General features: G+C 37.7%; 1 protein-coding gene across 2 annotated transcripts in view; it reads right to left on the reverse strand.

Annotated features, from left to right (window-relative positions):
• Positions 1-24,788, reverse strand: part of GABRG2 (gamma-aminobutyric acid type A receptor subunit gamma2) — a 99,798-nt gene that overhangs the window by 6,983 nt on the left and 68,027 nt on the right. For both annotated transcript variants that reach the window (XM_003934739.3, XM_003934740.3), the window contains exon 7: positions 12,704-12,856. In XM_003934739.3, coding sequence (XP_003934788.1) covers positions 12,704-12,856 — 153 coding nt within the window. The remainder of the gene's footprint in view (positions 1-12,703; positions 12,857-24,788) is intronic.

Raw genomic sequence — 24,788 nt, forward strand, 5'->3', positions numbered from 1 at the left:
TTTTGGGGAGTTGGTGTTTAAAGTGAAGCTTAAATCTAAAACTAACTTTTTGATTATTATTAAATTAAGGGAGGGTTTTGAGAAAGATAAATTTTGTCTGTTTTTAAATTTTTAGAAGGTCTGGCACCTGGAGAGGGACAAGAAGATTAAGGTGATTTTGTTTAAAAAAATTAAAAATAAAAAAAATAAATTATAAAATGTGGCACATCCAAACAGTTTACATTTTATTCAAAGTACAAAGAGAAATTATTCAAAGATGCCAAGTAGAGGAGGTGCGTTATGTGTAAGTGACATGCTTTGATTGATGAATTCTTTTAGATTATTATAGGATTAAAAGAAGTATCTCAGAAGTAGCATAATAAGGAATATTTACTGAAAACTTCCTTCTGTCAAGCACAATGATAAGTACTTTATGTACACTTTTTTGTTGAATCTTCACAACAGTTATTTTTATTCTAATTTTATCGATGAGAAGAACAAGGCTAAAGGGCCAGTGCCACATCCAGTAGTTAGTAAGTATCAGACAGAACCGAACACAGAAATTACATGTTTGATTGCAAAGCTCTTACTTTTCTAATTATACAACAGCACCTGAGCAAACCTGTCCTCTCCAGTGGTTGTTTAGTGACAGAGAACAATATCAAGACAACCTATATTCATCAGCCAGAGAAGGATAAGGAGCATTCCTGTGTAAAAGGTGTGTTATTGGCCAGGCGCGGTGGCTCACGCCTGTCATCCCAGTACTTTGGGAATCCAAGGCCAGTGGAACACCTGAGGTCAGAATTCGAGACTAGCTTGGCCAACATGGCAAAACTGTGTCTCTACCAAAAATATGAAAAGTGAGCTGGGCATGGTGGTGCTTGCCTGTAATCCCAGCTACTAGTAGGGGCTGAGGCAGGAGAATTGTTTGAATCGAGGAGGCAGGAGAATTGTTTGAATCGAGGAGGCAGGAGAATTGTTTGAATTGAGGAGGCAGAAGTTACAATAAGCTGAGATTGTGTCACTGCACTCCAGCCTAAGTGTCAGAGTAAGACTCCATCTCAAAAAAAAAAATAAAAATAAAAAGTCATGTTGTTTATATTAAAGGCAACATGGATTCAGTATTCAAATAGGTTCTAGTATTCAGAATTCAAATAGGCCATAGGAATGTAAATCATCTTAACAGTCTAGGCCTCAGTTTTCTCATCTGTGGGACTAACTCTTTGAAGGTCCACCTAGCTTACCAACCTACAATTCCAGTTCAGAATTTCTAATCCTGCGTGGAAGCATCTTTCTGTACTCTAAAAGCATTAATCCCACACTTTATCATCTCCAGGTTTGTGATTTATATTTCTTGCGGGGGACAGAAAAGAAAAAAAGAATGAATTTTCCATTATTTAATAATGTGCAATTATAACTATTACTGCTAACCAAGAAACTTCTAGGGGACAGTCAGATTCTCCTGCCTCAAACAGCAGTCTAGGGAAACTAGGACGAAACAGGTAGAGAGACTTGGAGAGCAAGAGAAGAGGATGATACAGAGAAGCGCTCCAGTAACATCCAGGAAAAGAAGAAAAGCTTTTATTCTCTAAGAAGTAGGTAACTGGTAGAAGATGCTTAGAAGAAAACTGAGAGGAGCAAAAACACTCTTGAAGAAAGGATGAGTAAGAGGAGATAAAATTGCCATTATCTTCTTAATCATTTTCAAGTCTTTGTCAGAGTCATTTTTGAAGAGGTTAGGTACGTTTCCAAGAATTATGTGGTTCTCTTGGGTCATTTAATTGTAGCTTACTGTGAAAGTTTCCTAAATACATATTGTGTTATGAAATTCCAGAGAGTGGAAACACTAACATTGGTTGAAATAACTGTAGAGGAAGGGTAGCCTTTAATAGAGGAAGGAGGTGATCAAGGGAACTATGTTTATAAATACCATTGTCCTTTTTCTATACTATTACCAATTATTTAATAACCAGTCTCCCTTTCTAGTCTGTATACTCTATGACAACAGAATCTGTCTTGCTGACTATTATAACCCTACAGTGAGCAGCATGCTGGGACTCAGTAAATATTTGTTCAATGAATGTGTGAAACATTGAATCAATGCATAGTACATACACGAAAGATCAAAGATGCTCAATCTACATTTGAGAATAGGAATCCATAATTATGACCTTTGGGAGACAGTTTTAATTGCAAATAACAGTAGATAACATTTACTGATCTTTTCCTTTGGCCAGGTACTCTGTCAAGTACTTTATCTGACAAGAGCTTCACAATGATTCTATAATGTAATTATTGTTATTGTTATTATTACATGTGACAAACACTGAGCATTGGAAGAATAAAAACTTGCTCAAGATAGTAAGTGATGGGAGATGAGATACAAACCTAAGCAGCCTGGCTTCAAATGCTGTGCTCGGAAACACAGTATTTTAGCCCCATAAATAGATGAAAAATATGCAGCATGAAGTGCTAAACAGATGGGATCTATTGTAGATTCCTGTCTGGGGTCTTCCATGTTGTCAGGGTAGAACATTAAGGAGGTTTGAGACCCTCATCTATAAACTAGAGGTGATGGTGGTAGTTATGGGGAACCTTGTAAGTCTCTTGTGAAGATTAAATTTAAAAATGGGGCTGGGCGTGGTGGCTCACGCCTGTAATCCCAGCACATTGGGAGGCCGAGGTGGGTGGATCACAAGGTCAAGAGATCAAGACCATCCTGGTCAACATGGTGAAACCCCGTCTCTACTAAAAATACAAAAAATCAGCTGGGCATGGTGTGCGTGCCTGTAATCCCAGCTACTCAGGAGGCTGAGGCAGGAGAATTGCCTGAATCCAGGAGGCAAAGGTTGCAGTGAGCCGAGATCGCGCCATTGCACTCCAGCCTGGGTAAGAAGAGCGAAACTCCATCTCAAAAAAAAAAAAATAAAAAATTTAAAAAAATTTAAAAATGAGCACAGGTTACTAATACCTACTAAAATCCCAATAAATATTAGGTATTGGAAAATTTTATTTCTTAAACTAAAAATATTTAATTAGGTTGTCTATGCACTAATTCATGTAAGTTTCTCATTGTACCTAATCCAACTGATATTTTTGCAGAGGATTGAAAGACTAAATTGGCACCTTGACCTTTATTTTACAATCAGGCCTCAGGCCATACTCGACCCTTGACAAGTGGACATATCAGTATTTGTGGTAGATATCATAGATGAGTTCATTTATTAAAAATGTGGGATGTGATAATTTGGGAGAAACAAATTCTGACTTTCAAGTTAAACACTGATCCAGCAAATTGGGAAAATGTTATTTAGACTACACAGACATTCATCACCGCCATGTAAAAGTAGACTCTTGAAGAACTGCCTCATATTTTCAGGGCTGTGCCTGGAGCCACAGGAAAGAGAACTGCAATGACATCAATAATGAGAGGCAGAGCAGTGATGGTTTTAACTGGCTTCTCAACCAACAATAAGACAGTTTCAATTCTCATAAGTCAATAAGACTTTTCTTAGCTGGGTAAATGAAATATATCCATAGCTTTTACCAGTTTCTCTGCTCCTGGCATGAAGTAAGCTCTTCAGGGATGTTACTTCACCTCAAATCAGTTGGGTGAAAAATACCAAATGGTATTTTCATTTCATTCATTGTTACTACGCCAGGAATATGCCTCACCAACTACCACCTGGGCACCAAACTACCTTCACTTTTATATTCTCCAAGATGATGGCTGTCTATACCCCAGGACCCTGGGAAAACAGCCAGTATCTCTGAGCCACGTGGATAAATTTATCTCATTCATCAAACAACTTGGCCTAACTGTTCTGTGGCAAGAAGCTTAAAGCCTACAGGTGTTTAAGGTCATCTCATTTAACTGGATTGTAAACACTGGAAAAAGTAATGGGACTCAATGAAATCTAGAGCAGTATTCTAAAAGGTGACTGCACATTTGAATCACCTGGGGATTTTGTTGTTGTTTTTCTTTTTCTAAAAAAATTATTTATTATACTTTAAATTCTGGGGTCCATGTGCAGATTGTGCAGGCTTGTTACATAGGTATACACATGCCATGGTGATGATTTGCTGCATCCATCACCACGTCATCTACATTAGGTATTTCTCCCAATGCTATCCTTCCCCAATCCCCCTATCCCTGCTATTCCTCCCCTACCTCCCCACCTGTCGGGCCCCAGTGTGTGATGTTCCCCTCCCTATGTCCATGTGTTCTCATTGTTCAGCACCCACTTATGTGTGAGAACATGCGGTGTTTGGTTTTCTGTTCTTGTGTCAGTTTGCTGAGAATGATGGTTTCCAGTTGTTGTTTTTCAACCCCGACACCTAAGCCATGTTCTAGACACATTGGATAATTTCTTGGGGTTGAACTAAATCATTTGCACTTTAAAAAGTCCTCTAGTGACTTAAATGTGCAATTAAATTCAGAGAGCACTGATCTAGAAAAGTAAGACAGCAAAGTTAAAATAGAGAAACTGGCTCAGCTCAGCCTCTCACCTGTATCCACAATTGACCTTCAACAAGGCCTCCCACCCAGAGCAAACCTATGTCCCATCAGCTGAGGGGCAGATCTACCACCTCCTTATGTTGTGATCTTATGTCCTTGTAGCACCTCTACTTCCTTAGCTCAGCTCTAAAAACTGCGATAACAATAATCAGTACAGCAACTTCTACATGCAGGTGTTGTGAAGAATAGAAAAGACACAGAGACCATATTGAGCACTTCTAACTTACAAATTACAAACAGAAGCACCTATCTGCTATTTGCTCAAGGGACTCTCTCTCATTCCTTAAGTCACTCACCTTGATCTCTTCTTCCACCATGATCTCTTGCCAGTGGTTACTTATTTACTGAGTGGGTTAAATGAGCTACCCAAGAAATCATAAGAGAGATTTTGGCCAGCAAGAATCCAGGTTCAAGAGGAGAGACTGATTGGAAATCTCTTCCTTAAAATGTTTTTGGGAAAAGGATGATTGGCATATGTCAATGTATTTGTTCCATCCATTCATAAGTGTATACATCAATTAAACAGTGATTTGAGGTACCAGCCATGTTCCAGGCACTGTACTAGAGAGGTACAAGACTGACATTCTGATGAGAGAGACATAGAAGCATGTAATGCAGTACATTTCACTCACAGTGACAAGTAATAATCCTAAAGTAATAGGCTCAACATATTTGGGGTTTGTTTCTGCATGTAGCATTAGACAAGATATTTTAATTTTTGAGAAGGACTTGTAACACAAAGTACCACATATAACAGAAAAAATCAAAATAACTTCCTTTTGAAACAGATGGGAAACTAAATTAGGTTTGGAAGAGGACAGATATGCAAATAGTGTCTTTTTTCCTCTGGTAATCACTTCTGCCCTCAGCTTAATAACCTAGTACAGAAGCCCGACTTTCAAGATGGCCGCCTAAGAACACCTCAGGACTTCAGCTCCCAGTGAAAGTGCAGAGGGTGAGTGGACGCCGCATTTCCAGACGAACTCTTATTGCCCACAGACCAGGAGATACCCAGGCAGAGGGGTCGCCAGCGTCGCAGTCCCAGCCGGTGCGGCTGTTTTGGCCCCCACGGGGCTGATTCCGCCCGCGCGGCTGCTGTGACCACTCCCTGTTGCTGCAGTTCTCCGTACAAAAGCCACTGGTCTGGGAGCCCTCTTAGCTGGCGAGCAGAGCCTTGAGACGGCAGAATAGCCCATTCATCTGAAACAGCGAGCCAGGCCAGGAGATTCCTAGGCAAAAAATCCGCCAGGAGCCGGCGCCGCGGTTCGAGCCGACTCCGTGAGTCGCAGCACGGGAGATCCCGGCGCCTTTTCAACAAGCGACCGGAACGCGGGGTCGTTCAACTTAAAAGAAAAGACTCTGAGTCAGGGAGCCAGGTGATCAGGTTCGGTTGGTCCCACCCCTCCACCCCCAACAACAACGAAAACAAAAACAGTAATTGGAAACCCTCTGGGTTGAGCCCTTCAAACCAAGCACAGCTGAACCGGGACGGTCCGGCTCCGTGGGGGAGGGGCTTCCGCCATTACTGAGACTCTCCACCGCTACGGAGGCAGGCTGCCGTTGCCGAGGCAACCCGCCGTTGCCGAGGCAACCAGCCACAACAGAGAGAGTCCCCCATAACAGAGGCGGGGCCACCATTGCCCAGACAGTTCTAACTACGCCCATATAAAAAGGACTACAGGGAAGAGCTCAGGGCAGCTGGACGGAGCCCACAGCAGCTCAGCAAAGCCCCTGCGGGCAGGCAGAGGCTAGGCGTGCTGCTAGCTGGGCGGGTCCGACCTGAAAAAAAAAAAAATCAAAAAAGGCAGTAGTGCAACGGAAACTCATAAAGCTCCAACTCCCTGGGACAGAGACAGACAACAGGTGGATAAACCCACAAAAATGGGTAGAAACCAGCGTAAAAAGGATGAAAACTCCCGAAACCAGAACACCTCTCCTCCTAAAAGTGATCACAACTCCTCACCAGCAAGGGAACCAGACCGGATGGAGAAGGAGGGTGATGAAATGACAGAATCAGACTTCAGAAGATGGGTAGTAAGAAACTACAATGAGCTAAAAGAACATGTTCTAACCCATCGCAAAGAAAATAGGAACCTTGAAAAAAGATTGGACGAACTGCTGACGAGAATGGACAGCATAGAGAGGAGAATAAGTGAATTGATGGAGCTGAAAAACGCAACACGAGAACTTCGTGAAGCATGCACAAGCTTCAACAGCCGAATTGACCAAGCAGAAGAAAGGATATCAGAGGTCGAAGACCAACTCAATGAAATAAAAAGAGAAGGCAAGAACAGAGAAAAAAGCGCAAAAAGGAATGAACAAAATCTTCAAGAAATGTGGGACTATGTGAAAAGACCTAATCTACGTCTGATAGGTGTACCTGAATGTGATGAAGAGAATGAATCCAAGCTGGAAAATACTCTTCAGGATATTATCCAGGAAAACTTCCCCAACCTAGCAAGGCAGACCAATATTCAAATCCAGGAAATACAGAGAACACCACAGAGATATTCCTCAAGAAGAGCAACCCCAAGGCACATAATCGTCAGATTCACCAGGGTTGAAATGAAAGAGAAAATGCTAAGGGCAGCCAGAGAGAAAGGTCGGGTTACCCACAAAGGGAAGCCCATTAGACTCACAGCAGATCTCTCAGCAGAAACCCTACAAGCCAGAAGAGACTGGGGGCCAATATTCAACATCCTTAAAGAAAAGAACTTTCAACCCAGAATCTCCTATCCAGCCAAACTCAGCTTCATAAGTGAAGGAAAAATAAAATCCTTTGTGAACAAGCAAGCACTCAGAGATTTCATCACCACCAAACCTGCTCTACAAGAACTCCTGAAAGAGGCTCTACACATATAAAGGAACAACCAGTACCAGCCACTCCAAAAACACACCAAATGGTAAAAAAGCAGCAACACAATCAAGAATCTGCATCAACTAACCAACAAAACAGCCAGGTAGCATCAAAATGACAGCATCAAATTCACACATAACAATACTATCCCTAAATGTCAATGGACTAAATGCCCCAATCAAAAGACACAGACTGGCAAACTGGATAAAAAGCCAAAACCCATCAGTGTGCTGTATCCAGGAAACCCATCTTACATGCAAGGATACACAAAGGCTCAAAATAAAGGGATGGAGGAAGATCTACCAAGCAAATGGAGAGCAAAAAAAGGCAGGAGTTGCAATTCTCATCTCTGATAAAATAGACTTTAAAGCAACAAAGATCAAAAGAGACAAAGAAGGACATTACATAATGGTAAAAGGATCACTGCAACAAGAAGAGCTAACGATCCTAAATATATATGCACCCAATACAGGAGCACCCAGATACATAAGGCAAGTTCTTAATGACTTACAAAGAGACTTAGACTCCCACACAATAATAGTGGGAGACTTTAACACCCCATTGTCAATATTAGACAGATCAACCAGACAGAAAATCAACAAGGATATCCAGGACCTGAACACAGACCTGGAACGAGCAAACCTAATAGACATTTACAGAACTCTCCACCCCAAATCCACAGAATATACATTCTTCTCAGCACCACATCACACCTACTCTAAAATTGACCACATAATTGGCAATAAATCACTCCTCAGCAAATGCAAAAGAACAGAAATCATAACAAACAGTCTCTCAGACCACAGTGCAATCGAGTTAGAACTCAGAATGCAGAAACTAACTCAGAACCGCACAGCTTCATGGAAACTGAACAACTTGCTCTTGAATGTTGACTGGATAAACAATGAAATGAAGGCAGAAATAAAGATGTTCTTCGAAACCAATGAGAACGAAGACACAACATACCAGAATCTCTGGGACACATTTAAAGCAGTCTCTAGAGGAAAATATATAGCAATGAGTGCCCACATGAGAAGAAAGGAGAGATCTAAAATTGACACCCTATCATCAAAATTGAAAGAGCTAGAGGAGCAAGATCAAAAAAACTCAAAACCTAGCAGAAGACAGGAAATAACTAAGATCAGAGCAGAACTGAAGGAAATAGAGACACAAAAAACTCTTCAAAAAATCAATAAATCCAGGAGCTGGTTCTTTGAAAAGATCAACAAAATAGACAGACCACTAGCCAGATTAATAAAAAAGAAAAGAGAGAATAACCAAATTGATGCAATAAAAAACGATAAAGGGGATATCACCACAGATTCCACAGAAATCCAAACCATCATCAGAGATTATTACAAACAACTCTATGCACATAAACTAGTAAACCTGGAAGAAATGGATAAATTCCTGGACACCTGCAACCTCCCAAGCCTAAACCTGGAAGAAGCCGAAACCCTGAATAGACCAATAACATGGTCTGAAGTCGAGGCAGCAATAAAGAGCCTACCACCCAAAAAAAGCCCAGGTCCAGATGGGTTCACAGCTGAATTCTACCAGACATACAAGGAGGAGCTGATACCATTCCTTCTGAAACTATTCCAGACAATCCAAAAAGAGGGAATCCTTCCCAAATCATTTTACGAGACAAACATCATCCTGATACCAAAACCCGGCAGAGACTCAACAAGAAAAGAAAATTTCAGGCCAATATCCATGATGAACATAGATGCAAAAATCTTCAATAAAATACTGGCAAACCGATTGCAACAGCATATCAAAAAGCTCATCCACCATGATCAAGTAGGATTCATCCCGGGGATGCAAGGCTGGTTCAACATACGCAAGTCCATAAACGTAATTCACCACATAAACAGAACCAAAGACAAAAACCACATGATTATCTCGATTGATGCAGAGAAGGCTTTTGACAAAATTCAACAACCCTTTATGCTAAAAACCCTCAATAAACTAGGTATTGACGGAACGTATCTCAAAACAATAAAAGCTATTTACGACAAACCAACAGCCAATATCATACTGAATGGGCAAAAACTGGAAGCATTCCCTTTGAAATCTGGCACTAGACAAGGATGCCCTCTCTCACCACTCCTATTCAATATAGTACTGGAAGTTCTAGCCAGAGCAATCAGGCAAGAAAAAGAAATAAAGGGTATCCAAATTGGAAAGGAGGAAATCAAATTGTCTCTATTTGCAGATGACATGATTGTATATCTGGAAGACCCCATCATCTCAGCCCAAAATCTCCTGAAACTGATAAACAACTTCAGCAAAGTCTCAGGATACAAAATCAACGTGCAAAAATCACAAGCATTCCTATACACCAGTAATAGACTTCAAGAGAGCCAAATCAAGAACGAACTGCCATTCACAATTGCTACAAAGAGAATAAAGTACCTAGGAATACAACTAACAAGGAACGTAAAGGACCTCTTCAAGGAGAACTACAAGCCATTGCTCAACGAAATAAGAGAGGATACAAACAGATGGAGAAACATTCCATGTTCATGGTTAGGAAGAATCAACATCGTGAAAATGGCCATACTGCCCAAAGTAATTTACAGATTCAACGCTATTCCCATCAAGCTACCAATGACCTTCTTCACAGAACTGGAAAAAAACACCTTAAACTTCATATGGAACCAAAAGAGAGCCCGCATAGCCAAGTCAATTCTAAGCAAAAAGAACAAAGCGGGAGGCATCACACTACCGGACTTCAAACTATACTACAAGGCTACAGTAATCAAAACAGCATGGTACTGGTACCAAAACAGAGATATAGACCAATGGAACAGAACAGAGGCCTCACAGGAAATACAACATACCCACAACCATCTGATCTTCGACAAACCTGACAAAAACAAGCAATGGGGAAAGGACTCCCTGTTTAATAAATGGTGTTGGGAAAACTGGCTAGCCATGTGCAGAAAGCAGAAACAGGACCCCTTCCTGACACCTTACACCAAAATTAACTCCAGATGGATTAAAGACTTAAACATCAGACCTATTACCATAAAAACCTTAGAAGAAAATCTAGGCAAAACCATTCAGGACATAGGTGTAGGCAAGGACTTCATGACCAAAACGCCAAAAGCAATGGCAACAAAAGCCAAAATAGACAAATGGGACCTAATCAAACTCCACAGCTTCTGCACGGCAAAAGAAACAGTCAGTAGAGTGAATCGGCAACCAACAGAATGGGAAAAAATTTTTGCAGTCTACCCATCTGACAAGGGGCTGATATCCAGAATTTACAAAGAACTAAAGCAGATCTACAAGAAAAAAACAAACAAGCCCATTCAAAAATGGGCAAAGGATATGAACAGATACTTTACAAAAGAAGACATACAGGAGGCCAACAAACATATGAAAAAATGCTCATCATCACTGGTCATCAGAGAAATGCAAATCAAAACCACATTGAGATACCATCTCACACCAGTTAGAATGGCGATCATTAAAAAATCGGGAAACAACAGATGCTGGAGAGGATGTGGAGAAATAGGAACACTTTTACACTGTTGGTGGGAATGTAAATTAATTCAACCGTTGTGGAAGACAGTGTGGCGATTCCTCAAGGACCTAAAAATAGAAATCCCATTTGACCCAGCAATCCCATTACTGGGTATATATCCAAAGGATTATAAATCATTCTACTACAAGGACACGTGCACACGAATGTTCATTGCAGCACTGTTTACAATAGCAAAGACCTGGAACCAACCCAAATGCCCAACGATGATAGACTGGATAGGGAAAATGTGGTACATATACACCATGGAATATTATGCAGCCATCAAAAACGATGAGTTCACGTCCTTTATAGGGACATGGATGAACCTGGAAACCATCATTCTCAGCAAACTGACACAAGAGCAGAAAATCAAACACCGTATATTCTCGCTCATAGGCGGGTGTTGAACAATGAGAACACATGGACACAGGGAGGGGAGCACTACACACTGGGGTCTGTTGGGGGGAAATGGGGGAGGGGCGGGGGGTGGGGAGGTGGGAAGAGATAGCATGGGGAGAAATGACAGATACAGGTGAGGGGACGGAAGGCAGCAAAGCACACTGCCATGTGTGTACCTATGCAACAATCTTGCATGTTCATCACATGTACCCCAAAACCTAAAATGCAATTAAAAAAAAAAAAAAAAAAAAAAGCAAAAAAAAAAAAAAATAGTTAATCACTAACATTAAAAAAAAAAAAAATAACCTAGTACATACCATTTTGCCAGAAAATGACTATAGTACCCAAGATTTCTGAGGCTTCACTATGTTACATGCACTTTGCATCGACTAACTTATTTCACACTAGTAGAACCCAGTAAGTTAGGTACAGGAAATGATGCATGTTTTATATGTGAGGAAACTGAATTAGAGATTAAACAACATTCTAAAGTTGTACTAAATGTGTTATGTCAAACCCAGATTTGTGGGACTTCAAAAACCAATTTCCTAGCTACTATACACTACTGCCTCTTTAGACAGAGTTAGCAAGAGATGTGGTTCTAGGTTTTACATAGCTGATGAAATGGTGTTGAATTTATTCATCTCTCACTGGCTTTATTTTTAGTTAAGGTTTAAAAAATTTCATGTATTGGGCTTTGTTTTAGTCTGTGTGGGACATCTTCCCCATGGGAAGAAAAAGATGTGAAAAGTCAAGGCAAAGATCACCATGTATATTAGATTGTGCAAAGTTAAAAGCCTCTTTTCCCATAAAAATTTCGCAGGTAAATATGTTTTCTCAAAAACGCTTTTTTCAATGGCTCTTCTATAAAGAGTCAGTTACTTCAAATGTGATCCCAGTAATTATGCATGTAGGAAATAGCCAACAGCCTATGGTGTGCTGGTGAATGTGTAACAATTAACTCTAGAAAAAAGAAAGCCCTGATTTTTATTGGTTCCATGTTGTTAATATTTCCACCTTGGCTGATTAACTACCAATTTGAGATCACAGAATACAAACTTGGGAAGAGCTAAACCCAATCAGCTTTCACGAGCTGGTGTGAGTAGCTTCAGTATATTACCCAGAGACCTAAACAAACAAATAGGTTAGTATTAAAAGGGTTTTTAAAAAATAGCTAAAATTTCTTTAAAAAAGTTACTCAAGAAAACCTGTCAAGGTAATTAAGGAGAACCAAACTACAGAAGTAGAAAACATTAAACACTATTTTTTAAAAAATCCAATTCTTTTGAATATAAAACAAATGATATTTCTATGTAATTGCTGACTAAACTTAAAGCAGATCAACATAGAAAAAGAAATAAAAATTATTGTATTTTGTACTTAAGAAACTGCAACATAAACCAAGATGTCTCACCTAAAGATGTTCTGGCTGGAACAGCGTCCTTATTGATCCAGAAAGACACCCAGGATAGGACGACAATGAGTGTGCAGGGGATATAGGTCTGGATGGTAAAGTAACCCATTCTTCTGCTCAGATCAAAGTAGACACACATGACCACATAATCTCCTGGAACAGAACAAAGATAGCATCATACAACCTTTATCAATCACTGGAAAGCATTTAAAAATAAGCATGTATTCAATAATCTTGCACACACATTTAAACTGAGAGTTTTCTACAAGTGATATGTTAAAAACTATTTTTGCCCACCTGGGCTAAAAAACATAAACTAAACACAACCTGAACTGAATCCTGATCCTTTTAGAAGCAATTTGTCTGCTCGATGGAAGGAAACATTTTTAGCATATTGACCTTATTTTCTTCTTTCAGATGATTTCTGATGTCTTCTCTTCCCACTTCACAAACATTATAAAAATGTTTGTGTGCTGAGGATGGCAGCTGTGCATATCTTGTCTGTATTCATTCTAGGTTTTGTAACAATTTCTTCTTATTTCTTAGAACAAAATCTTATCTATAAAAACCAGAGAGGAATATCCTGGTGCTTGACACAAATAAATAACTATTTTACTCAGAATTTATAACTAAATTCCTTTGATGAGACATTTTTCACATGGTCATTGAATCATATGGCTTTCCTTTACAGCAGTTACTTTAAATTTTAAGTGTTCATTCATGTGGTGATTTCTGCAGTATCTGTCCCCCTACTGGACTCCATCTGCATGAGTCCACAAACAGTGACCATTTAAGCCTATCATTGCAAGCCAGTACTTAGCATTCTGCATGACTCCAGACAAGCATTAGGTAACATTTGTCAAGTAATCGTGCAAATGAATGAATGCCTTTATAAATATTACACATAAAAAGCCTCTAAAAATAAAGAAGATATATTATGGAACATTTGCATTAAAAAGAGAAATTTATGTAAATAATCCAGAGAATATGTTAAGACAAAGTACTAAAGGAATAAAGGAATAACCATATAGCAAGGTATGAGAACAATTCATTGTGACACAATTTGAAGTCTCTGATTTCTTAAAATCATGATGCATATGTTGCTCTAAAAATTCCATGTCCTTCACTTTGAATCATTCCAAGCAAAGTTTTAAAGTATTTGAATTTTAAAATCAGAAAATACACTACAGAAACACATCCCAGTTACTATACATCTTTTAATACTCAGAGAACATCAGTTTCAAATATTGTATCTGCACTCACATTGTGAGGTGAATAAATGAGATAGCTTTTCAAATGTCGCTCTTTTTTTTTTTGGCTAAATTATATTTTGCCCTAAAATATATAGATAATTAAATTCAAATCATATCTTTTAGCTAGTTACTTGGCTTTGTGCCTACATTTCTCTACTTATTTGGCTGATTTAATCTGATTTGAAAATAAGGTGCCCTGGAAGCCTCAAGCAGAGAAGATTGACTTAGCAGGGTGAGTTATTAGTACTCAGTCTAGTTTTTCTTTTCCACTCTCAAGCTTCACGCCATGCCCCTCAAAGCTGCTGAAATAGCTCTTTACTGGCTGCTCGTCGAGGGAGTAGACTGTCCTCTAACCTTGCAATGTTTCCTAAGTGGGGTTTTGAATGCTCCTTAACAGTGCCTTTTGGAAGACTGGCATATAGTTACTTGTTTAAGTCCGACCTGGTTGAGGTAGTGATTATGACCTAGCACTGACGGAGAATTAGGCTTCCAATGGGACATCAGTTTAATCCCAGAGATCAATAAGTAGCAATTATTTAGCAATTGTGCCTAAAGACTTGAAGGTAGAAATTTAATTTTTTATCAATGATAATAGATTTCAGTTAATTCCCACAGCATATGCTCCTCTATGTTAATTTATTGAACATAAGCTATTTACAGCCGCAGCATTTCATAAATCAGTTTGGTCTCTGCTTTTGTCCTAATTTAGAATATAATAGACACAGGGGTATGATGGAAGAGCAAAAGGATTTAATTTGAGATGCCCTCTATTAACATTCATCTTTTCTTTCTCATTTCTTTGATCAGAATACTAAAGGCAAATGCATCCTCTCTTATTCCAGATAGGAAAAGCGAAGGAATAAAGGAAGGTTTTCTATTTAAATAATAACATTTAGGGGTACCTTTTCTCCTATTTTCCAAGTCCTTGAGCTCTCTGTACATTTTAAATGTGTTTAAATAAAAAATTATGAATTATAATGCTTTAAATAAAGCTAGACAATTTCAGTAACTTCTTTTCACCTTTCATTTAAGTGAATGAGGATCTGCACTTTGGCATTAATGATCTGATACTTTTAAAGGTAAACTTTAATTTTGCCCAAAGTTAACAAGATAATTATCTCAATTCAATTCTCCACTTCCCTTTAGGTCAGAGTCTAAACTTCTATGGTCTACTTATCTATCAATTTCTATTATAAGGTAATGGCTTCTGAGCATCTTTCATCTTTGCCAGCAAGTCTAAAGCTTTTCTACCAGTGGATTATGGATTCAAACTTGAGAACAAGCCATTTAAAAGCGAAGCAGCTTCACAGTGATAGCCTGATGCCTGTCATATCTCCAAGGCCATGTCACTTTTGGTATTCCTAAAAACTCTTGGGCTAAAGAGCCTATAAAATCAAATCCCCTTAAAGTGCCGCATCAGTGATTCCCCAAGCCCAAAAGGTTTAAATGCCAAGCAAGTCAAAGGTGGTTATTTCTGCCACTTCAAATTTATTCCTTCTATTGATTTATCCTAACACATGACATTAAAGTCATAGTATTTTACATCTTTGTTTCATTCCTGCTTTGGTCTTAATTTAGAATCTATAGATGTAGGCTATGATTGAAGAGTGGAGACATAATTTGAAATAACACCCGTTAATATTTATCTTTTTTTGTTTTTTTTGTGAGATTCTTATGTCTAGTTTTAGGAAGAGACTATCAATGTCAGTTGTTTTTAAGCTGTAGTGGTAAATAATTATGATAGTTTTAAAATTTAATATGTAGTAGAGTGTTTAGGTTTTTATTTCCTATATGAAACTATCTCACCTTAGAAACTTGAAGATTCCATGGTAAAGACATCTTTCCCTCTATTAAATCCTTGAAATAATAGGAAATAATTTTCTAATTACCAATCATGAAAACCTACTATGTGTAGACACTGGGCTGAATGGTTTGCATATATTATATATAAACATCCTAAATGCTTTGTCAGGATGGTGAAAAAACGAAGTATGAAATATATCTTCACTTTGTTCCTCTCTTGTCATTCTTATTCGACTTAAACATAGTTGAATAAAGTATATCTTATTCTCCTTGGTTAACTTTGAAGGCATAAATAGTGTACTCTTCTTTACATTCCTTTCTCTAGCTCCTGTTTTAAGCCCACAGATATTTTTAATCACTGCTATGCATAGAACAGTGTATTAGGTAATGTGGAGAATAAAACCTAGGGGGCCACATTACTGATTTTAAATTAAATGTGTTAAAAGGACAAATGATGGTTTTCTTTCTATAACCCAGATAAAGAGAGATGTTCTAGGACAATGCGTTAGATCTAGCTTTAGCATCCCTCATTAAACACTTGAATTGGGGGCAAAATTCCATGAAGCTGATTTTGACCAAAGGCAGGCAGGAGAGTTGGTTGACTGAGTTTTCATTTGGGAAAATTGTTTTTTGAGATTAGATCTGTACTCACTCTTAAGACACAAAATAAATTCAAGATGGACCAAAGATCCAAATTTATGAGCAAATATAAATACTACGGACTGAAAACTATAGAATATCTACATAATCTTAGTGTGGAAAATGCTTTGTCAAGTATAACGTAAAATTTAAAAGGCATAAAGGAAAAAAATATAGGTTGATTGTGTTAAATCTAACTGGAAGACGGACATACTTGTCTGACTACAACATTCAAAAGGAGTCTACTCTTCATCTTGTGTTGAGACCTCGTGGTCGTGCTAAGAAAATGAAGAAGTCTTCCACCACTCTCAAGAAGAATAAGCACAAGAGAAAGGTTAAGCTGGCTGTCCTGAAATATTATAAGGTAGATGAGAATGGCAAAATTCGTTGCCTTGATCGAGAGTGCCCTTCTGGTGAAGGCAGTGCTGGAGTGTTTATGGAAAGCCACTTTGACAGACATTATTGTGGCAAATGTTGTCTGACTTACTGCTTCAACAAACCAGAAGATAAGTATGAGTTAATAAAAAACATGAACTAAGAACAACAACATTTTTGTTGTTTTCTGTATTATCAAGACTGCTGGCTGGGCGCAGTGGCTCACACCTGTAACCCCTGCACTTGGGGAGGACAAGTCACATGGATTGCTTGCATCCAGAAGTTCAATAAAAGCCTGGGCAACATAGTGAAACCCATCTCTGCAAAAAATTAGCTAGGCATGGCAGCATGCGTCTGTAATCCCAGCTACTCCAGGTACTGAGGTGGGAAGATCCCTTGAGCCTGTGGGGTGGAGTTTGCAGTGAATGGAGATCCTTCTATAGCACCTCAGACTCCTGCATTCCAGTGTCAGGGACACAGTGAGACTTTGTTTCAAAAAAAAGAAAGAGAAAGAAAGAAAGAATAAAAGAAAGAGAAAAGAAAGAAATAAAGAAAGAAAGAGAGAGAAAGAAAATAGAGAAACCTGCTATAAATAGTTTTAAAAGGGAAAACACCACATTTGAGTGTGGTGAGATATTTCCAAAATAAATAAGAATTCAAAGGCTAATATCACAAAATACATAAAAGATTCCCATTTGTCATTGAGAAATACTAAATTTTTAGCTAAGCTAAAAGAAAACGAAGAACTTATACATACAAAATGTTTGAAAACTCAGCGTTAGAAGGGATCAGTGAAATCCAACATCAAATAATAGTATTTCATGTTTAGCCTGGCAGATTGAGGAAAAACTAAATATACTGGTGATGTTGGTCCTGAAAAGATGTGGACAGGGAGCAGAGGTGAACACTGTTGGTGGGGATACACAATGATGTGGGCTTTCAGGAAGATAATCTGGAAGTATATAGAAACATATATTTTTTTAAATTCTTGGATAAACACTACAGAAACAAAAAGTTTTCAAATATTGCTATTCAATTGGCACCAAAATTTTCTCATGGTTTGTTATGTGCCCAGAAGTCTAAATAGAATACCCAGTCTTTGGGCAGAATCCCAATCCCTGAGCTTAAAGGATCCAGAACATTGTTGTGAAGAAAATATTTCCAAATTAATCAGTTGCTAACTTCTATAAATGCTACTTTCAAGCAGCTTCTGCATTCATCACCTGCCCACCATTCTCAGGGGTTGTTTATTCTCTCATTAACTCTTCTGGAATACATTCAACATTTCCTGCCAACCAGGTCCTGTGCAGTAAAGAGAGGGGTAAATATGTATAGCTAAGCTCTAGTTTTGCCATCAAGGAGTTGTCAAGCTAAGAAAGTCATATCAATACATTATCACTACATAATGGCACAATAGCTCTAATATAACAAATACATCCTAATTTATCTTACACACCATAAGGAAACTTTCTGACAGACACATTTTTGAAAATTCTGAGTAAATAAGCCTATCTTCACTAAACTTAAATAGGTCCATGCTCCTCTTCAGAAAATGTCCAGGCTTCTAAACCTGGCATCAAGGCTGTCTATCTAAATTTAACCTGAGTCTTTCTCTCTCGTTATTCTATTTGTGTCCTCTAAGCCCTAGACAAATAAATTAAATATTTTTATTTCATGCCTCTGTGATTTTTCTGTCTTTATTCTTCCTGCCATCTTCTCTCTCCTAGATTGCTGAATAATCTCTTTACTCCTTTTCTTCATTTCAACTTTCTGAGCCCCCATGTCACCACCACCACCACCACTCCACACACATATACTCCATGATGCGTCTACACATGTGCTGTCTAAAATGCTAGCCTTCTTAAACATATTTTAAAATTTAAAAAAAATTAAATTTAATTTCTTAGTTTCACAAGTTACATTTCAAGTGTGCAAGAGCTGCATGTAGCTAGTGACTAGTATATTGGAAAGTACAGATGATAGAGCAGTTTCTTCATCATAGAAAGTTTAATTAGACAGTGCTAAACCAAGCTTTTCTGTCTAGAATACATATTTCTTCAGGTCATTCCCCTCGAGCATCTCGGTATGAAATTCACGCTGCTTAACATGTGATTCTGGCCTGGTTTGCTTTGATCCATCCTGAAGCATCCCAGCTTCATAATCGCCCACCTTTTAGCCCAGCTATATGATTTACTTTCTGCTTTTCCAAGGGGAAACTTCTCATTATTTTGCCCCTGTTTGCAATATGTTGCTCTCAACTTCTGAAATATTCTCTGCCCCTCTGATCATGCCATATGCATATAAATACCTCCAAACTCTTCAATAATTGCCTGCTGATATCAGGACACACTAAAATTCTTTAACTTGTTCTCTAAGGCTTCATAGGTTGTTTTGCTTTGTTTGTTTTTCCCTCACTATATTCCCAGACTCATATTAAATAGTGTTTCTTCACTTATTGGGGTTCTTCTAGTTCTTTACATGCCTTCCTCACCCTGCTTCCTCTTCCCACAGGGTTCTTTCACCTGCTACCTCCTCTGGCTCAAACTCTAGTATCTCATCTTTCCTTACTCAATTAACTTCATTCATTTTTCAAATGTTAATTAATGTGTCTCATCATGAAAGAAGCCTTTATTACATCAAATGTCCTCAGTAAGACATCAAAGTAAAAACTCAGTAAGATCACAATAAAAATATATGATTGTGAATCGTGGATTGTATTCTAGATTATAATTATTTTATGAGCTCTATGAGGGATGTAGCTGTACCTATTGTGCTCACTATTTTCTTCTCAGCATCTAATACAGTGCCTGGGACATAGAGGGGAATTCAACAATTATTTGTTAAATAAATAAACGCTTTAGCTCAGAATGACATGAAGAATATTCTAGATGAGCTATGCACCAGAAGTCTTTAAGACAGAGGTGGAGATCAACATGGGCTTTTAAGATATTAAATTTTACATTACAAATTACTGCCTCTGGATAAATTTTTGCTGAACTTAATGTCAATGGATATAAGGTCACAATGAGCTGTTAGCAATCCTAACTGCTTGCCAAGAAAAAAAAAATAGAGAAGGGAAATCAGCTTTATCAGAGTGGCTGCATTATGTTTAGCAAACAATCATTTAGTGATTTGAGTTTCTCAGCCAGATCCATTAGTGAAAGAAGAGAACAAAGGGGTTTGGCTGCTGAAACCTAAGTGTCACTTTCTGCCAAGTCTACTAGGTGTGTTTTCATTTAAAAATTTTGTCGTTTTGATTTTATCTGTTAAGTGCATGAAGAAGAACAAAATAGCAATTGAGGGAAATATAATAAAAAATAAAAAGTGCATTAAGGTAATTTTTCTGGTTTAAATTTATCTTTTAAAGACCCTATCTGAATCTCAACCGAGGGCAGAGGTTGGGAACTATAGTGAAGAATGGGAACTGCTTTGAATCCATTTCCCTAGAAGGGGAGCAGTCATTTCTTCCCTGCAGGCTGCTGAGGAGGGATGGTCTTAGTCTCCTAGCTTAGATGGCTATATTTTGGACAAAGGTATTTCTCTGGAAAAAGTGGCAAGTAGTGAGCTCTCGGCAGTCAACCCTTAAGCATCTGGGAGATGGGTGTGTGAGCTCAAGTAAGGTGAGAGGGTAGCAGGGGCATCAACAGTATCTACACAAGAGCAGATATCAGATTAACTGGGTTCAAAATTTGAATGTTGTCACTAACTGGTTGTGTGATTTCAGGCAACTGTCTTAAGTCTCTGAGTCTCAACTTTTTTTTTTTTTTTTGCATTTGGAACTTGTTTATCTATAAAGTAAGAGTAATAACAGAATCCAGTTCACATCAATATTGTGAACATTAAAAGAATTAATATACATACCATTCTTGGTACAATTCCTGACACATAGGATGGTACAGTAATGTCAGTTATGACAAAACAGAGTAATCTATATAATATGATTAAACACTGTTTTGACCCATATAAACATGGGAGAAACTTACTACATATTCAAAAGAGAATTAGAGTTAAAAAGGGTCTTAGAATTTATCTACATGAACCAATTCTATCCTCTTGAAGATTGAGCATCAAAGAAGGATGCTTTACCCAAAGCAGGCCCAAGATTCCTGCCTCACAAACACATACTCCTGTGAAAAACAGCCTCTGCATTCTAAATCAGTGGTTAGGACCATGACGATAAATCCAAAAAACAAACAAAAACAATGTGGAAAGCTAATTGTTAATGTCATTAATGTGGTTAATATAGAAAGCTGGTTTGGATAATTGGGGCCCTTAACCTCAAACAGAGTCTTCATTTACTATTGAACCTTATATAATCCACGTATTACCTTTTGGAAGCTGAAAGCTCATTTGTCTGGAATGCATCTGACTCAACAATAGCAGAAATTTTCTCTTGGTGGATAGCTTTAGATAAAAGAAAGCTCAATACCTGCAAAGCTTTGAAATGTAGTGGTTTTCTAGTTTCACAGAGCGAGGTCTTTGTAAATATCCCAGTTTTCTGCCTGCCTTTACTAGAAAATTCTCTTTATGCAAGAGGTTATCTTTCTCACCATTTGAAAAGCTACCACAGATGCCTAGCCCAATGTGGACTTTTGTAATGCAATTCATTTGTCTGAGTCTATAATGAAATTCCAAAAATGCAGCAAATATGTTCACCTTGGGATATACATTAATAAAACAAATCCAGCTCAGACATCTAAACTACAGATACAAATGAATACATTTGCTACTTTGATCCATCAAAAGAGACTGCAATTTCCCAGTATAATTAAGTGTAACTCCTGCAAACGTCTAACTAGATATTAAAACATGTATTACATAAATGCAGGGCAAGTCACAGTGGCAGATCTAGTCCCAGGATTCAAGTACATGTGATCTTGATAATAAGATACAGAAATATGAGTAAGTTGTTTAAATTGTCCCACTAATGTAGGAATAAACAAACATTGCTAAGACTATTGTGATGGTAGGGAAAGTGTTTTGCTAATGGTAAGGAAAGTGTTTTGTCATCTTTCGAACACAGGGTATAGATAAAGTGTTTCGAACACAGAGTATAGGTAACTTCTGTGACATTGGTAGGTAATTTTCCTGTTGAGTGATTTTTCTTTTTTTTTTTTTTTTTGCCTTTGTTAAAAGGCTACCTTCAGCCTTGGAGTAACAGTAAAGTAGCCAAACTTATTCTTGTTTCTACTAATATTAATACATCCATGAAATCCAGTAATACATTCCTACAATATTAGAGTTCACATACTTGTATTAGTAAAATTATGCTCGTCTGTTCAACTCAGATTCTGAGGAACAGACTAGTTACATACCAACAGGTTTTGTCAGGAGAAAGTAACAAAATATTCTTTTATGTGCAGTTGTTTGTGTAGAATATGACTGTGACACTAAAAGATCTAATTACCTTTTGCAGAAGTCCTATTTTAGGATAAATTTTAAAATGTGATTGCATATTCCATTCTTAGCTCTCATGGTTCACTGGAAATATTTTCAGCACTTTAGAAGAGAGGTGCCAGTAAGAAGCAGATACAATAGCTGCATATTAACTTCGATAAGAAAATTTGACTTTAATAAATAAAATGGGATATACAGTGGTATCAGTCAAGATGTGATAAATTCTGAGAAATGTTGCAGATATTTACTTTTAGTTAACCATACATAGTTAGGTAAGTGGTAGATATGCTCCTTTGTCTGAATTGTAACCCTAGAGCCACAGAGGTGAGGTCCATATGTTACATTTTGCCTTTCTGACATGGAAATGAGACTGCATTTCACAGAGAAAATGAGTAGAAATTCTCTTTGTTATGTGTGGAAAGAACCAGGAATTCTCAACAGAAAAGTGCCTGGTCCACAAGTCTGTCCTGGAAAACGGATGCCTTGGCCACGGGGAACCACTTTTTCCATCTATTCTGGAGACAGAATCTTGTTCTGCTGAAAAATTGCTTGGTATCCATCAATTTATAAAAAGAGGACAGTATCTCTAGTAAGAACCGAGTTATTTTCCCAAACTGATCAAGAACTAATTTGTGATAATAGGAGGTTATTTTAACTAAGCAATCTGAGATTCTGTTTCCTATTTTGTAAAATACAGATGACAAAATGCTCATAGCGACCTGACCTGTTCAATACTTGTTGCAATAACTTGTTGTAATTAATAAATACTTATAATTACCACCATTTTTGATCATCTCCTAGGTGCCAAAGGCTCTACTTGGAACTCTGAATGCCACCCAAAACCTATGTTTTAGTATTAGAAATAGTTCACTGAGTAGTATACAAAGATTTCAAATTTGTGGTAATTTCCTTATAGCTGCTAATATTGGAGTAGGCATCGAACCAAGTTTTGACCCTAAATCCAAGGCTTACCAATTATTTTTAAATAATTCTAATAAAGTAACAGCTGCAAAGTTTAAAAGGGCAGTATGAACATTGGGGGATATTTGAATCATGGCATATAGGTTCAGACTATAATTAGATGGATGCTGTCTTGTGGATTTGAAAGTATGCCTGTTAAAAGTCTCTATAAATATGTATTTTATATAAGTTTTGTCTATAAATAATTTGTATTCTTTAAAAATTATAAATTCTTACAAATATTTGTTCTTATTTTAGGTCATAGTTTATTTCATTCCTTGTTTAATATTCCTACCAAAGTTTGAGAACCACCAGAATTTAAAATATTTTAAAAAGAAGGAAGAGAATACAGTGGAGGAGAAAGAAGAAGAGAATAGTTGGGAATACTCTTAAAATGATGTTTCTAAAAAATATATTTCGTTGAGCATTGGTCCCATAATATGCTAAAGGTAATGACTTCTTCAATCAGGAACATTTGATTTTGTGAAACAACATGCTATACCACTGGAAGTTCACCATGCACATTAGCACATAAGTGCTTTTGCACTAGGAGATGTTTGCCTTTAACTTAGCATTTTCCAAAGATATATTTTCACAAATCTAGGCTTTTAGGAAACATTTACTATAGCTTACAGTACCCATATTCAGCAGGACTTGCTGTGGGGAACACTCCTCTTTAGGAGTCATAATGTCCTTTGTCTTCCCTCATTTTTTTCTGACCTGTGAACAGAAATGTATGCCCTTTTAGAAGTATTGGAAAGAAAAGATTCTACTCTTTCTGCTTTCACTTTATTCATTTTGTGTTATCTAATTGATGAAATTAAGACACTTCACCACTTAGGTGTTTTCTTACTGAATGGATCTTGTAATTCCTTGCTTGTGTCCTTTATTTGATAAGCTCTCTTCAGTTAAGGCATGGATTATTGTTTAGATGATGACCTCGTGGTCTCTCTCCATGCCTACTATGGGGGCTCAGTGGGTGTCAGCCAGCTATTCTAGGCAAGTGTATGGTCTTCCACGCCCACCTCTTTCTTGAGTTGGTTAATACCAAATATTAGCCCTGGAGTATAAATCTAAGAATCCCAGCTGTAAATAAAAACAAATTCTACAAACCAAGGCTACCTGCAATCCAGATGGTATTTAAATTCTGTCTGTTCAATTTATAGCTATATCTCACAAATGGGTCAAAATCAAGAGATAAAGAGAGAAATGTTATTAATAAATATAACCCCAAACCCAGAAACCTCTTTTGGAGAAATTTATTTTGTCATTTTCACCCTTTTGATGAGCCTAGGTAACTGCATTTGAAGCCAGACCTGATTAAGCTAACACTGGCACTGATATTTTCTTAAAGAAAAGGCTCCACAGAGGGAGAGAAACCTAATGTTATCAGAATATCAAGCTTTCTAAAATGGCTTTGAAAGCAGCTGGAAAAAAAAAAAAAAAAAGAATGTTCAAATTCAGGCAACTGCAGGCAGTGGTTGCAAAAGGTCAAATCACAAAATGTTCCCCAAGATGTCAAATCACTCCTGGGGATACTCTGCAAAATTATAGGTTTAAAAATTTGACCTTACTTGCTCTTTATCCCCAAGCACTCAATTTTAAACTACCTCACCCATTTCCCTATGGAATTCTTCACCCAGGAACTTTTTCATTTT

Source organism: Saimiri boliviensis, chromosome 20 (assembly GCF_048565385.1).
Source record: "Saimiri boliviensis isolate mSaiBol1 chromosome 20, mSaiBol1.pri, whole genome shotgun sequence".
Lineage (NCBI taxonomy): Eukaryota > Metazoa > Chordata > Mammalia > Primates > Cebidae > Saimiri > Saimiri boliviensis.